The sequence below is a fragment of the Ranitomeya variabilis genome, chromosome 6, assembly GCF_051348905.1.
Source record: "Ranitomeya variabilis isolate aRanVar5 chromosome 6, aRanVar5.hap1, whole genome shotgun sequence".
Classification (NCBI taxonomy): Eukaryota; Metazoa; Chordata; class Amphibia; order Anura; family Dendrobatidae; genus Ranitomeya; species Ranitomeya variabilis.
This window is the reverse complement of record NC_135237.1, coordinates 321,454,944-321,468,765: the sequence shown is the minus strand read 5'-3', so window position 1 is coordinate 321,468,765 and position 13,822 is coordinate 321,454,944. Positions and strand designations below refer to the sequence as shown.

Sequence of the window (13,822 nt, the reverse complement as noted above, 5' to 3'; positions counted from 1 at the left end):
GTGGAGCCGCATATTAATTACTGTAATGAGCAGTACCAGTGACCGCTGAACAGAGGAAGAAGCTGCCGGCTCCCAGAGACCATCTGTCCGGGAGAAGCTGCCAGGGACCGCGCCGGGAGCAGGTGAGTATTTCATATTCACCTTTCCTCGTTCTACCACCGCTCCGTCTTCCGCGTCCTCTGCAGTGACTGTTCAGGTCAGAAGGCGCGATGACGTATTAGTGTGCGCGCCGCCCTCTGCCTGAACAGTCACTGTGAAGAGACAGGACGCTGAGGAGCAGCGGGCAGCAACGAGAGGTGAGTATGTTATTTTTTTTTTAAATTGCAGCAGCATTAGGCCAGCGTCACACTAGGCGTATGAAAATACGGTCCGTTTTTTACGGCCGTAATACGCAGAAATGTTCCCAAAATAGTGATCTGTATGTCATCCGTAGGCAGGGTGTGGCAGCGTATTTTGCGCATGTCATCCTCCATATGTAATCCATATGGCATCCGTACTGTGATATTTTCTCGCAGGCTTGCAAAACGGACATACAATGGATCCATGGGCTCAAATATTCGTTATAACATATTATATACAGTCTATATATATATATTGTAGCATGGCTAAAGGGTGTGTAGTCGACGGGAGGTATGTGCCATATAAGTGCCTTGTTGCTGTAATGTAACCCGGAGTATTTCTTTGTTGTATATAACCATGTATATCTTTGCAAGAACGAATAATGAGGGCACTCACCCGTCTTCATTAAAATTATTCCTTTATTAACGATAACACATCCAGAGAACTGATATGGCCGGGGGAGAGAGAGAGGGCCTCAGCCCGTGTGAGCAGAGGAGAACGACGTCGTTCTCCTCAGCTCACACGGGCTGAGGCCCTCTCTCTCTCCCCCGGCCATATCAGTTCTCTGGATGTGTTATCGTTAATAAAGGAATAATTTTAATGAAGACGGGTGAGTGCCCTCATTATTCGTTCTTGCAAAGATATTTTGGACTAAGTGACTGTTTTCCGTGAAGGAGCACCTGAAGTCTTCTAAAGTACGGCATAGTAGGATATGCGTCTTGATCTCCACTGAGAGGTCAAAATACATTAGGGCAGTGCCGCCTGATCTTTTATTTCTTTTGGTTGCATAACCATGTATATATGTGTGTTCCAGGACCTGTGGTGATGTCAGACCACATGGCTAATCATGTGATGGGTTACTGGGTGTGGTTAGCTCTATATTAGACAGGCTAATGCTTAATACAGAGGAGATGTGTGGAGCTGCTAGCCTCCCGTGGATGTTCTTGGAAGCAGACAGGGCAGTTCTCTGCAGAGCTCTCTGTGCGGAGCAGCACAGAGGCTGAGGGAGCCTGAAGGACTGGACACTTTGTTTTTTCTTTCCCTGAACTAAAGGCTTTTTATTTGCTGTTATCTTTCCATGTGGTTTATGAGGTAATAAACCCTGAGAACTTTTAAAGAAACGTGCCTCCTGAGTGTCAGCCACCGCACCTGAGTGAGTGAAATCCCTACAATTGGTGGTAGACGTGCGGACAGCGTTTCCAGCGGAGACGAAGAGTCTGTTATTGGATGTCCTGGGTCAAGTCTGTTGTAAGCCAGCAAGCATTGCCAGAGAAAATGGAGGATCTGCTGAAACACGTGCTCCAGTCGCAGCAAGAGACCAACAGGCTGTTGATGCAGCAGATACAACAGAGCCAGCAGGAGCAACGGCAGCAGATTCAACAGAACCAGCAGGAGCAACGGCAGCAGATGCAGCTTCTGGCAACCGCCATCCAGGGCAAGATGAGCGCCCCAACCCCAGGTCTGGCTGATGACACCCACGTCCGGAAGACGGTAAGACGCGCATCGCAGAAAATGACTCCTGGGGATGATGTTGAGGCCTTCCTGACAGTGTTTGAGAGGGTCGCTGAGAGGGAAAAACTCCCGCCAGAGCAGTGGGCAGAGGTACTGGCGCCATACCTGACGGGTGAACCCCAGAAGGCGTACTATGATTTGACCTTGCAGGATGCCAAAGAGTATCACAAATTGAAAGTTGAGATTCTCGCACGTTTGGGGGTGACACTGACTGTCCGGGCACAGCGAGTTCACAGCTGGGCCTATCACCGGGACAAACTGCCTCGCTCTCAAATGTTTGATCTGTTGCACCTGGTCCAGAAATGGCTGCAGCCAGAGTCGTGTACACCTGCACAGATGGTGGAGCGGGTGATGATGGATCAGTTTGTGCATTCCCTCCCGAGGTCCATACAGACTTGGGTTGCCCAGGGTGATCCCTAGAATGCCGACGAGCTGATCGGACTGGTTGAGAGATACCAAGGGTTGGAAGGCTCCTCCGGGAGGCAACCCATGCCGTACTGGGGGTCCCAGAAGGGAGCTGAGTCCCAAAAAGGGTGGCGTGTCCAAGGTCACAAAGGGCGGGGGAGGTGGTGCCCAAGGTCCCTACGGGTGATATTGTTTGTTGGAGGTGCCACCGGCCAGGACATATAGCTGCCCATTGTTCCCAGACCACTGAGCAGATGGACTGCAGCATGGGACGCCGTTGTTCATACTATGCGTATCCAGCCTGCAGTGTGAACTCTCCACCCAACGAGGGACCTCAAGCGTGTCCCGTAAAGGTGAACGGTCGAGCAGTAACGGCACTGTTAGACTCGGGGAGCCTGGTGACCCTGGTGAGGGCCACTTTTCCTCTCCACCAGCTCCCGGGAAAGAAGGTCGGAGTGCGGTGCATCCATGGTGATGCAAAGGACTACCCTGTGGCTAGGGTGGACATTGAAACGGCATGTGGTACTGAGTTACACATAGTCGGCGTCGTGCAGGATTTGTTGCACCCTATAATTATTGGCCGGGATTTCTGTTTGTTTTGGGATTTGTGGGGAAAAGGTCCTGAGCCCCCTAGCAAGAGTAGGGAACCAGTGAACCCTGGAAGGGTGTCACCACACCCAGAAACAGACAGGTTTCCTTTTTGTGTGCTGGTTGGGGATGAGGAGGAAGTGTCCCCTGCATCTGACACTATGGAGTTAGAGGTAACCGGTGAAAATTTGGGGACTGCCCAACATAGGGACCCCACTCTGAGGGAAGCCTTTAATAATGTCACAGTTATTGACGGGGTGGTACAGGAGCCGGGGGCAGACACAAGGTTTCCCCATTTTCTGATGAGTGGGGAGTTGTTGTACCGGGTCAGGAAAATGAGGGAGGAGTTGGTAGAGCAGTTGGTAGTGCCGGGTCCATATAGACGGAAGGTGTTGGACATGGCCCATTCACACATCTTGGGTGGACACCTAGAGGTGGAAAAATGCAGGAACGGGTTGTGCAGAGATTCTTTTGGGTGTCACCGAGAAATAGTGAACTATTGCAAGTCCTGCCCTACATGTCAGCTAACTGATCCCACTCCTCATTTCCGGAACCCCCTTGTGCCACTGCCCATTATTGAGGTACCGTTCGAGAGAATTGCCATGGACTTGGTTGGTCCCTTAGTTAAATCAGCCCGGGGCCATCAGTATATATTAGTCATCCTGGACTATGCCACACGCTATCCTGAGGCAATTCCCTTGAGAAATTCTTCCTCCAAGAGTATAGCCCGCGAGTTGGTCCATGTGTTTTCCCGGACAGGTCTGACGAAAGAGATCCTGACTGACCAGGAGACACCTTTCATGAGCAAGGTGATGAGGGAGTTATGCAAAGCCCTGAAAATCTCCCAGTTGAGGACCTCGGTGTACCATCCCCAGTCAGATGGTCTTGTTGAGAGATTTAACAAGACACTGAAGAGCATGCTGAGAAAAGCTATAGAGAAAGATGGTAGAGACTGGGATTGTCTCTTACCCTATCTGATGTTTTCCATTCGTGAAGTTGCACAGGCCTCCACAGGGTTCTCACCATTTGAGCTTCTATATGGCCGACATCCGCGAGGACTCCTGGATGTAGCCAAGGAAACCTGGGAAGCCGAAGCCACGCCCCACAGAAGCGTCATTGAGCATGTGGCCCTGATGCAGCAGAGGATTGCAAAGGTGATGCCTATCGTGAAAGAACACCTCCTCCAGGCACAAGAAGCTCAGGCCAGAATCTACAACCGGTCTGCAAGAGTGAGGCAGTTCAATCCGGGAGACCGAGTTCTTGTGTTAGTTCCAACGGTAGAAAGCAAATTCTTGGCCAAATGGCAAGGGCCATATGAGGTTGTCGAGAAACTTGGTGAAGTAAATTATAAAATTCACCAACCAGGAAGATGGAAACCATTCCAAGTATAACATGTCAACCTCATCAAGCCGTGGCAAGATAGAGAGCCGACAGTAACTTCTGAAAAGAACTACTCAGTCGTTGAGAAGGAGTGCTTGGCCATAAAATGGGCGGTGGACACGTTACGGTACTATCTGCTGGGTCGTAAATTCAGATTGATATCTGACCATGCCCCACTAAGATGGATGAGGGAAACAAAGGGTAGAAATGCTAGGGTCACCCGTTGGTTCTTAGCCCTGCAGGACTTCAGTTTCCATGTGGAACATAGGGCCGGAAAGCTGCACGGTAATGCGGATGCCCTATCAAGAATCCCTTGTTTAATGGGGAAAAGTGCCAAGCCCCACGGCTTTAGGCAGAGGGGGGAGGTATGTAGCATGGCTAAAGGGTGTGTAGTCGACGGGAGGTATGTGCCATATAAGTGCCTTGTTGCTGTAATGTAGCCCGGAGTATTTCTTTGTTGTATATAACCATGTATATATGTGTGTTCCAGGACCTGTGGTGATGTCAGACCACATGGCTAATAATGTGATGGGTTACTGGGTGTGGTTAGCTCTATATTAGACAGGCTAATGCTTAATACAGAGGAGATGTGTGGAGCTGCTAGCCTCCCGTGGATGTTCTTGGAAGCAGACAGGGCAGTTCTCTGCAGAGCTCTCTGTGCGGAGCAGCACAGAGGCTGAGGGAGCCTGAAGGACTGGACACTTTGTTTTTTCTTTTGCTAAACTAAAGGCTATTTATTTGCTGTTATCTTTCCATGTGGTTTATGAGGTAATAAACCCTGAGAACTTTTAAAGAAACGTGCCTCCTGAGTGTCAGCCATCGCACCTGAGTGAGTGAAATCCCTACAATATATATACAGTTAGGTCCATATATATTTGGACAAAGACAACATTTTTCTAATTTTGGTTATAGACATTACCACAATGAATTTTAAACAAAACAATTCAGATGCAGTTGAAGTTCAGACTTTCAGCTTTCATTTGAGGGTATCCACATTAAAATTGGATGAAGGGTTTAGGAGTTTCAGCTCCTTAACCTGTGCCACCCTGTTTTTAAAGGGACCAAAAGTAATTGGACAATTGACTCCAAGGCTATTTCATGGAGAGGTGTGGGCAATCCCTTCAATATGTAATTCTCAATTAAGCAGATAAAAGGCCTGGAGTTGATTTGAGGTGTGGTGCTTGCATTTGAAAGGTTTTGCTGTTAAGTAAACATGCGGTCAAAGGAGCTCTCCATGCAGGTGAAACAAGCCATCCTTAAGCTGCGAAAACAGAAAAAACCCATCCGAGAAATTGCTACATTATTAGGAGTGGCAAAATCTACAGTTTGGTACATCCTGAGAAAGAAAGAAAGCACTGGTGAACTCATCAATGCAAAAATACCTGGGCACCCACAGAAGACAACAGTGGTGGATGATCGCAGAATAATCTCCATGGTGAAGAGAAACCCCTTCACAACAGCCAACCAAGTGACCAACACTCTCCAGGAGGTCGGTGTATCAATATCCAAATCTACCATAAAGAGAAGACTGCATGAAAGTAAATACAGAGGGTTCACTGCACGGTGCAAGCCACTCATAAGCATCAAGAATAAAAAGGCTAGACTGGACTTTGCTAAAAAACATCTAAAAAAGCCAGCACAGTTCTGGAAGAACATTTTTTGGACAGATGAAACCAAGATCAACCTCTACCAGAATGATGGAAAGAGAAAAGTATGGCGAAGGCGTGGTACAGCTCACGGTCCAAAGCATACCACATTATCTGTAAAACACGGCGGAGGCAGTGTGATGGCTTGGGCATGCATGGCTGCCAGTGGCACTGGGTCACTAGTGTTTATTGATGATGTGACACAGGACAGAAGCAGCCGAATGAATTCTGAGGTCTTAAGAGACATACTGTGTGCTCAGATCCAGCCAAATGCAGCAAAACTGATTGGTCGTCGTTTCATACTACAGATTGACACTGACCCAAAACATAAAGCTAAAGCAACCCAGGAGTTTATTAAAGCAAAGAAGTGGAATATTCTTGAATGGCCAAGTCAGTCACTTGATCTCAACCCAATTGAGCATGCATTTCACTTGTTAAAGACTAAACTTCAGACAGAAAGGCCCACAAACAAACAGCAACTGAAAACCACCGCAGTGAAGGCCTTGCAGAGCATCAAAAAGGAGGAAACACAGCGTCTGGTGATGTCCATGAGTTCAAGACTTCAGGCAGCCATTGCAAACAAAGGGTTTTCAACCAAGTACTAAAAATGAACATTTCATTAAAAATTATTGAATCTTGTCCAATTACTTTTGGTCCCTTTAAAAACAGGGTGGCCCATGTTAAGAAGCTGAAACTTCTAAACCCTTCATCCAATTTTAATGTGGATACCCTTAAATGAAAGCTGAAAGTCTGAACTTCAACTGCATCTGAATTATTTTGTTTAAAATTCATTGTGGTAATGTCTATAACCAAAATAAGAAAAATGTTGTCTCTGTCCAAATATATATGGACCTAACTGTATATATATATATATATATATACTGTATTTATATTTAATTCAGCGCTAGATAGCAGAAAAGCCGGTAATTCAATTGCCGGCTTTTCCTATCTCCTTCACAAACCCGACATGATATGAGACATGGTTTACATACAGTAAACCATCTCATATCCCTTCATTTGTTACATATTCATCTTTACTAATGTAAGAAGTGTCTTGGTGTCAAATTTGGGGGCTCTAGCTATTAAATTAAAGGGTTAAATTGCGGAAAAAATTGGCGTGGGCTCCCACGCAATTTTCTCCGCCAGAGTGGGAAAGCCAGTGACTGAGGGCAGATATTAATAGCCTAGAGAGGGACCAAGGTTATTGGCCCCCCTGGCTAAAAACATCTGCCCCCGGCCACTCCAGAAAAGGCACATCTGTAAAGATGCGCCTATTCTGGCACTTTCTCTTCCCACTCCTGTGTAGCAGTGGGATGTGGGGTAATGAAGGGTTAATGTCACCTCGCTATTGTAAGGTGACATTAAGCCAGGTTAATAATGGAGAGGCGTCAATTATGACACCTATCCATTATTAATCCTATAGTATGAAATGGTTAATAAAACACACACAAGCTTTAAGTCTTGTCCCACGCTGTAAATCCATCTGAAGGGGTTAAATCATTTTACACCCAGGAGCTCTGCTAATGCAGCCGCCCCTGTCTTTAAAACTTGGTGAATGAATGGAATGCAGGGGAATGTACTGTAGTTATCTCGAGTCGCGGAGTTTACAGAATATTTTCCCATGCTCGATAAAGACATGCCACCAGCTTTCTGCTTATGCACAGTGTTCCTAGAAAGCTGCCAATCAGTGGTGTGGGCGGGGTTAAACAGGGCTCAGCATTCAGAGAACTGTTGAATCTGCTGCTGATTATACAGTGATTTTATCAGAACTGCAGGAAGCAACCCAAGAAGTGACACATCGCTGCAATCAAGGTCTCTACTCCTAAATTATGTTGCTCTCAGATGGGGTTGCAAAAAGCTGGTGTCAGATCCCCTTTAAAGGAGCAGAAGCTAGTATGTCATCTCTGATCACTGGTGAGAAGGGTGGAATTACAGTAACCTCATAATATACTGCTCCTAAAAAGGATCTCATTAAACAAAGTGCAGGTGTCTGCACCAAAGTATGCTAGAACAATCTTCTCTGATTATTGCTTTTGTTTTGCTGTGTGTTCCCCTTCATTTGATGCATTTTTGGTGCAGATTTGAAGTAACTTATTTCAATGTTTTTTTTAGTACAGAAAAGCTCTTGATTCTGCACTTAAAAACGTAACTGTATTTTTCATGTGGTTTTTTTCAATCAATAGAAAAAGAAAAACACCAAAAACAAGTTTTCATGAAATCATAATCATTTTGCTTGGATAGTCAAACGCAGCAAATTTTCTGCACAAAAAATGCAACTGAAAAAATATAGCAGGGAACACAGCCTCTCTATTGTGAATCCTGCTTTTTTATAGCAGACTGTTTGACATTTTCCCAGTGTCTCTTGAAAGTTGTTATGGATTTCAACAATTATTGATTTAGTTGCTATATTAAAAAAAAATATCTATTACCAGAATCAAGTTTGGTTATGTTAGCTCATTGTATAAAGTTAGAAATGGCGAGTCTAAAGTTCACCAAGTACATGAGTAACTTTTACAAGCAAATTACGTGTACATTAATCATTATTATGGTGCAAGTTGCTATGGTGAAGCTTTAGCATTGGATATCCCTTACTGATAAGAGACCGATTACTTTAGTTTTATTTGCCTCAGAAAAGTGACCTATGATACTACATGATGTACCAATAATCAAGAAAATGCATCTCTGTATATGGGCTCATACTCACTTGTAAGAAACTCAGATGAGTCTCGCACGGCAATACCCGGCGCTGCTGCCGGCACTCAGATCAGAGTGTGCGGCCACATAGGAATACATGCAGCCGCACTCTCCGCTCCTGAGTGCCGGGTGAAATGCCGGGTATTGCCGTGCGAGACTCATCCGAGTTTCTCGCAAGTGAGTATGAGCCCTAATTCTCCTGCTACCATGGCCTCTAAGTATGATTAGTAAAATTCAGAACCTTACATGAATTTTTCCATAACATAGAATATGCAAATTGTCAGAAAGGAAAAAGACTAGAACTCTAGCGCCACCTATTGAAAGCAGTGCTCCTAAAAGTCAATATTGACTCTTTAACTTGCAATATAACTTATTTATTTGCATATTTAATTTCCCAGAGGAATGGCTTATAAGTCTCTTCACTATGACATGCTAGGCTTGGCTTGTCACTCTCCACAAGGAGAAACGTTACCCCTTAGACCCCAATCCAAAGCCTCTCACTTAGCCAAATCAGATCTCATACTTTGTACTGATGAGGGGCAACACCCCAAAACACCGTATCAGCAAATTGAGGTTTTGGTTTGGCCTGCATCCTAAGCCATATTGCAAGGATAGTTAAAGAGTCGATGCTACCCCCTTTCTGACATCAGCCATAATAGTACGCCAATGTCGGACTCCCTCACTTTGATGTGGGCTCCGGCGCTGGCCCACATCTTTCCCTGCACAAGTCAGATGTTTTGAACAGCTGACATGTGCCCGACACAGCCGCTGGTGGAATCGTGATCCACCTGTGGCTATTAACCCATTAAATGCCGCTGTCAAATGCTGACACCTGCACTTAACAAGCGCTTTTGGCAATCGCGCCGGAAATCCGCCCACTGGTGACCCCAGTCATGTGATCGTGGGTCACTGGTGGGTTGGCATGACAACCAGTGGTCTCCTGGAGACCTCTGTGGTTGTCACTGCCGGCTTGCTGTGAGCACTGCCCAGTGGTCGGCGCTCATAGCAAGTGAGTAATTCAGCTACATATAGGCGAATTGATCATCGCCTGTATGTAGCTGAACCGATCGGTTTATGGCAGCTTCTAGTCTCCCATGGAGACTACTGAAGCATGCCAAAAGTAAAAAAAAGTTTAATATATATATATATATATATATATATATATATATATATATATATATATATATATATATATAATATACATAAATAAATAAAAATATATAAAAGTTCAAATCACCCCCATTTCGTCCCGTTCAAAGAAAACGATAATAAAAAAAGAAACATACACATATTTGGTATCACTGCTTTCAGAATCGCTCGATCTATCAATAAAAAAGAGAATTAACCTGATCGCTAAACGGCGTAGCAAGAAAAAAAGTCAAGATGCCAGAATTACATTTCTTTGGTCGCCGCAACATTGCATTAAAATGCAATAAGGGGTGATCAAAAGATCGTATCTGCACCAAAATGGTATCATTGAAACCCTCAGCTCAGCACGCAAAAATAACGCTACGGGTATCGGAAAATGGCACAATTTTTTATTTTTTTTAACAAAGTTGGAATTTTTTTCACGACTTAGATAAAAAAAACCTAGACATGTTTGATGTCTATGAACTCGTAATGACCTGGAGAATCATAATTGGTCAGTTTTAGCATTTAGTGAACGTAGTTAAAAAAAAACAATCAAAAAACAAGTGTGGGATTGCACTTTTTTGCAATTTCACCACACTTGGAATTTTTTTTACTGTTTTCTAGTACATGACATGGTAAAACCAGTGGTGTCATTCAAAAGTTCCTCTGCAAAAAACAAGCCCTCACATGGCCATATTTACCAAAAAATAAAAAAGTTATGCCTCTGGGAAGAAATGAAAATGCAAAACCAAAAATACCTCTGGCCGTTAAGGGGTTAACTTTTAGGATTGCTGTTTTCAATAGGTGGCGCTCATCCTCTCTGAAGAGAAAATTTGCATATTTAATTTCCCAGAGTAGCATAATGGCTTATAAGTCTCTTCACTTTGACATACCAGGCCTGGCTTGTCACTCTTCACAAGGAGAAACGTTACCCCTTAGATCACTAACATAGAATAATATAACATGGCATGTGGCTATGTAACTGTAGCGCTACAGCCATAGCATGGTGCCGGTTAGACCCTTCTGGTTTCCTTTATTTACCTTGGATAGTTGTTCAGCAGTTTTACCTTTTGTACCTAGGAAAATCATGGCCAATGCCGCTGAGATACTTAGCGGAGAGTAAAAAATATTTCCATTAGGGCTGTTTTGACATAACTTCCTGAACAAATCAAGTGAGAAATTGGTGCACGCGGAACTCAGTGCCTCCATCTTGGGGTCTGAAACAAGAATGAAGACAGAAATTCATTGTGCTGTATATGACCATTTGGTAGTAGCAATATTTGCCATTGTTTGATTGTTAAATCTACCACATGGTTCCAGAGACTTTTATTTCGTGCTAACTACTTTCATGGTCTTTACCAAGTAGGCGTACGAAGCTCACAGGGTAGTTATGTGGAGCGATCTAAAGACATGCCCCGGAGAATCCCGTGAGCCACACCTACTTTTAAAGACCATAAAAATTAGCACTAAATATTATGGCCATATCTCTGGATCTGTTTGGCAGATTTTGAAAAATGCAAGAAAACAGAATACTCATTGGAGCAGGGGATAAAATAAGAACAAATACTGGTCCCTTTTTGCCTGGTGTCAGGTCCTATAAGCATTGCATGATGCTTAGAGAAAGCAATGGGTTGCCCATGCAGTGTACAAACGTGTCAGGTCCTCCACAGAGAGGGAGAGAAAGAGACTGACTGTAGCTTCTCTACCCTCTGACTAATAAATTAAAAGGGGTTGTCTGGCCTTAGGCTACAGGTCTGCAGTCATTTTATGTGACTGCAGACTTGTGGATCTTCACATTATGCACACTGCATGCCGTGAGAGTTCTCCGATGCTGGGGGCAGGCGGTTATGAGTCTACAAATATGCAATATACATACTCTGGGCCACAATCTGACTAGATGGGTGCAGCCTCACTCATTGCAAGTGTATTGAGCAAGGCTGCAAACAGTCTAGTCAGAATGTGGCCGGGAGTATGTATACCGCATACTTGTGATCACAGGAAGGTCCCTCTAAAATGTAAAGTGCTGTGGAATATTAAGTGAAAAGTGATCTCTGGGCCGTCCAGCAAACACTGGAGCGATCTGACAGGTCACAATCTGCTGGAGACTGGAGGCGATAGAAGGGGAAGGCAGCGGTAGGTAGGTATAAGACTAGTTGCAGGGACCAAACATTAGAAGCATCACTCACGTGCTGCCATGAAAAACAAACAAACGCTGGGGTGGTACTTTAGAGAGGGTATATCTTCCCAAGACTAACCCATTAAACAACAGTATGGTTTTCTTGAGAAGCAATAAATAACTATACATACTTGTACTGAATATTTTTAAATAGAGGATAGTAAAGCCATATGTAGCATGCATTCTTAGAGAATTCAGTACTTTTACCTTTCACACTTTTCTTCCTGTCCGACCAAGTAATAACGACTGTACTGTTTATACAGTATGTCTCAGACTCAGGCAGATTTATACACATATGTAAGACGAATAAGGAGGAATCAGCTCGGGTTCACGGTAAGAATGTGTTCAAAAGCTTTTTATCTTATATCAACTTTGTATTTTTCAGAAACATGAGAGTAAATGGAGCCTTACCCTGTTCGCACTTTTCCTGGATTCTTCCAAGCTGTGACTGCTGTATGTTTCACAGAGGTGGGTGGTGGCCGATGGAGCAAGAGAAGTCTGCAGTATGTGAAATTATAACAAGGAAGCAGGGAGGGTTGTAAAAGCACAACGGATCTGATGTAATGGTTCCTGCCTGTGGTGATCAATCTACTAAAGTCTGCAATCAATAGCTTTTAATTCAGCGAACAATCTCCTACACACAACTGTCGTTACTCAGTGCCCATAATAATTGCATATTGTGATACTGAAAATCTGTCACAGGGAACCTGGTCTTGATAAGGCGGTGGTCTTCTCAGACAGGAGGTCTTTTTCAGTGATTTCACTGTGTATATTGTAACAATGCCAGATAGGCTAGGGTTAAATCCTAGTTGTGCAGGCTTTGGTTAGTACACCTGGCTGGCTCTGCATATAAACATGCTATGTGTTCATCTAACGCCGGGGTCACACAGCTGTCATTTCTCTCACATGACAGAATCATGCCGATTATGCAAAGTTTGAGCCAAGTGTCAGTGCACTGTGCTCCTATTCTCTCGTATGAGAGAATCTCAGCACCGGTGCGGAGGGGATGGAGAAATTAATTTTTCCATCTCCTCCGTTGACGGCGTCCACGGTAATCGGACTGCCCTAGAATGACATCTGAGTGCAGTCCGATGTTTCACACACAGCTATAGATTTATATGGGTGCATGCGATCAGATTCTCGCATACACTCGCAGCACGCTGCAATTGTTTTCTCATGCAGAATTGGCATGAAAAAATTATCGCAGATCTGCACTGCCCCATAGCATGACAGTGGTCCAAGTGCTATCCAATAGAACATTGCTATATGGCAGTGTGAGCGAGCCCTTAGTCAGGGGGAGGCTGAGCAGACTGGATGTGTCTTGAAGGTGAAGAGAGAAACAAGCCAGAATCTCTTTGGGAAGAATCTGCACAGCCTCTGTGCACCAAATTGAAAGTGGATGCTATGGATGATAGCAGGTAGTCAGGGTCTTACTGGTTAGTTAGTTCGAAGTTAATAATATACTGTACATTTTTGTGACTACCTGATCCTCCTCTCTGTAAGTGTGAGATGCTTTCCTTCATTAATGTATTGACTTTGTTTATTTAAATCATATATTGGAAAGGTTTTCTTTGTGCACCTCTGAGCAATGACTAAGATGCGTCCACCATATATGAGATATTGAGTATCTACCCTTTACCTTTTGGAAGACATTTATTGTATGTAGACACTTTCTGGGATTTGGACCTGGGGAGCAATTCCTCTCCCACTATTTACTCTTGTAAAGATTAATATGACACTGATCTCTTGTGAAGAATGGGTGTTACTTTTTGTCTGTCTTTTTGTACCTCCATGTGAAATCTTTTTAAAAATGTTTGAGAATCAATAAAATTTTCTAAATTGCTCGAAACATACAAACTCCATTTTCTCCTTTTCTTCATGTTGTTTTGGAGTGGTTTCTTTATTTATGAACAGTTACATCTGAGTGATGTTCCTTGTCACAATTATGTGA

At 44.1% G+C, this 13,822-nt stretch overlaps 1 protein-coding gene across 1 annotated transcript in view; it reads right to left on the bottom strand.

The window, feature by feature from the left end:
• Window positions 1–12,404, bottom strand: part of LOC143782383 (leukocyte elastase inhibitor-like) — a 29,983-nt gene extending 17,579 nt beyond the window's left edge. The window contains exons 1-2 of the mRNA XM_077269770.1: window positions 12,283–12,404; window positions 10,737–10,912 (exon numbers count right to left, since the gene is read on the bottom strand). Coding sequence (XP_077125885.1) covers window positions 10,737–10,904 — 168 coding nt within the window. The 5' untranslated portion in view covers window positions 10,905–10,912; window positions 12,283–12,404. The remainder of the gene's footprint in view (window positions 1–10,736; window positions 10,913–12,282) is intronic.
• Between the last annotated feature and the right edge of the window lie 1,418 nt (window positions 12,405–13,822).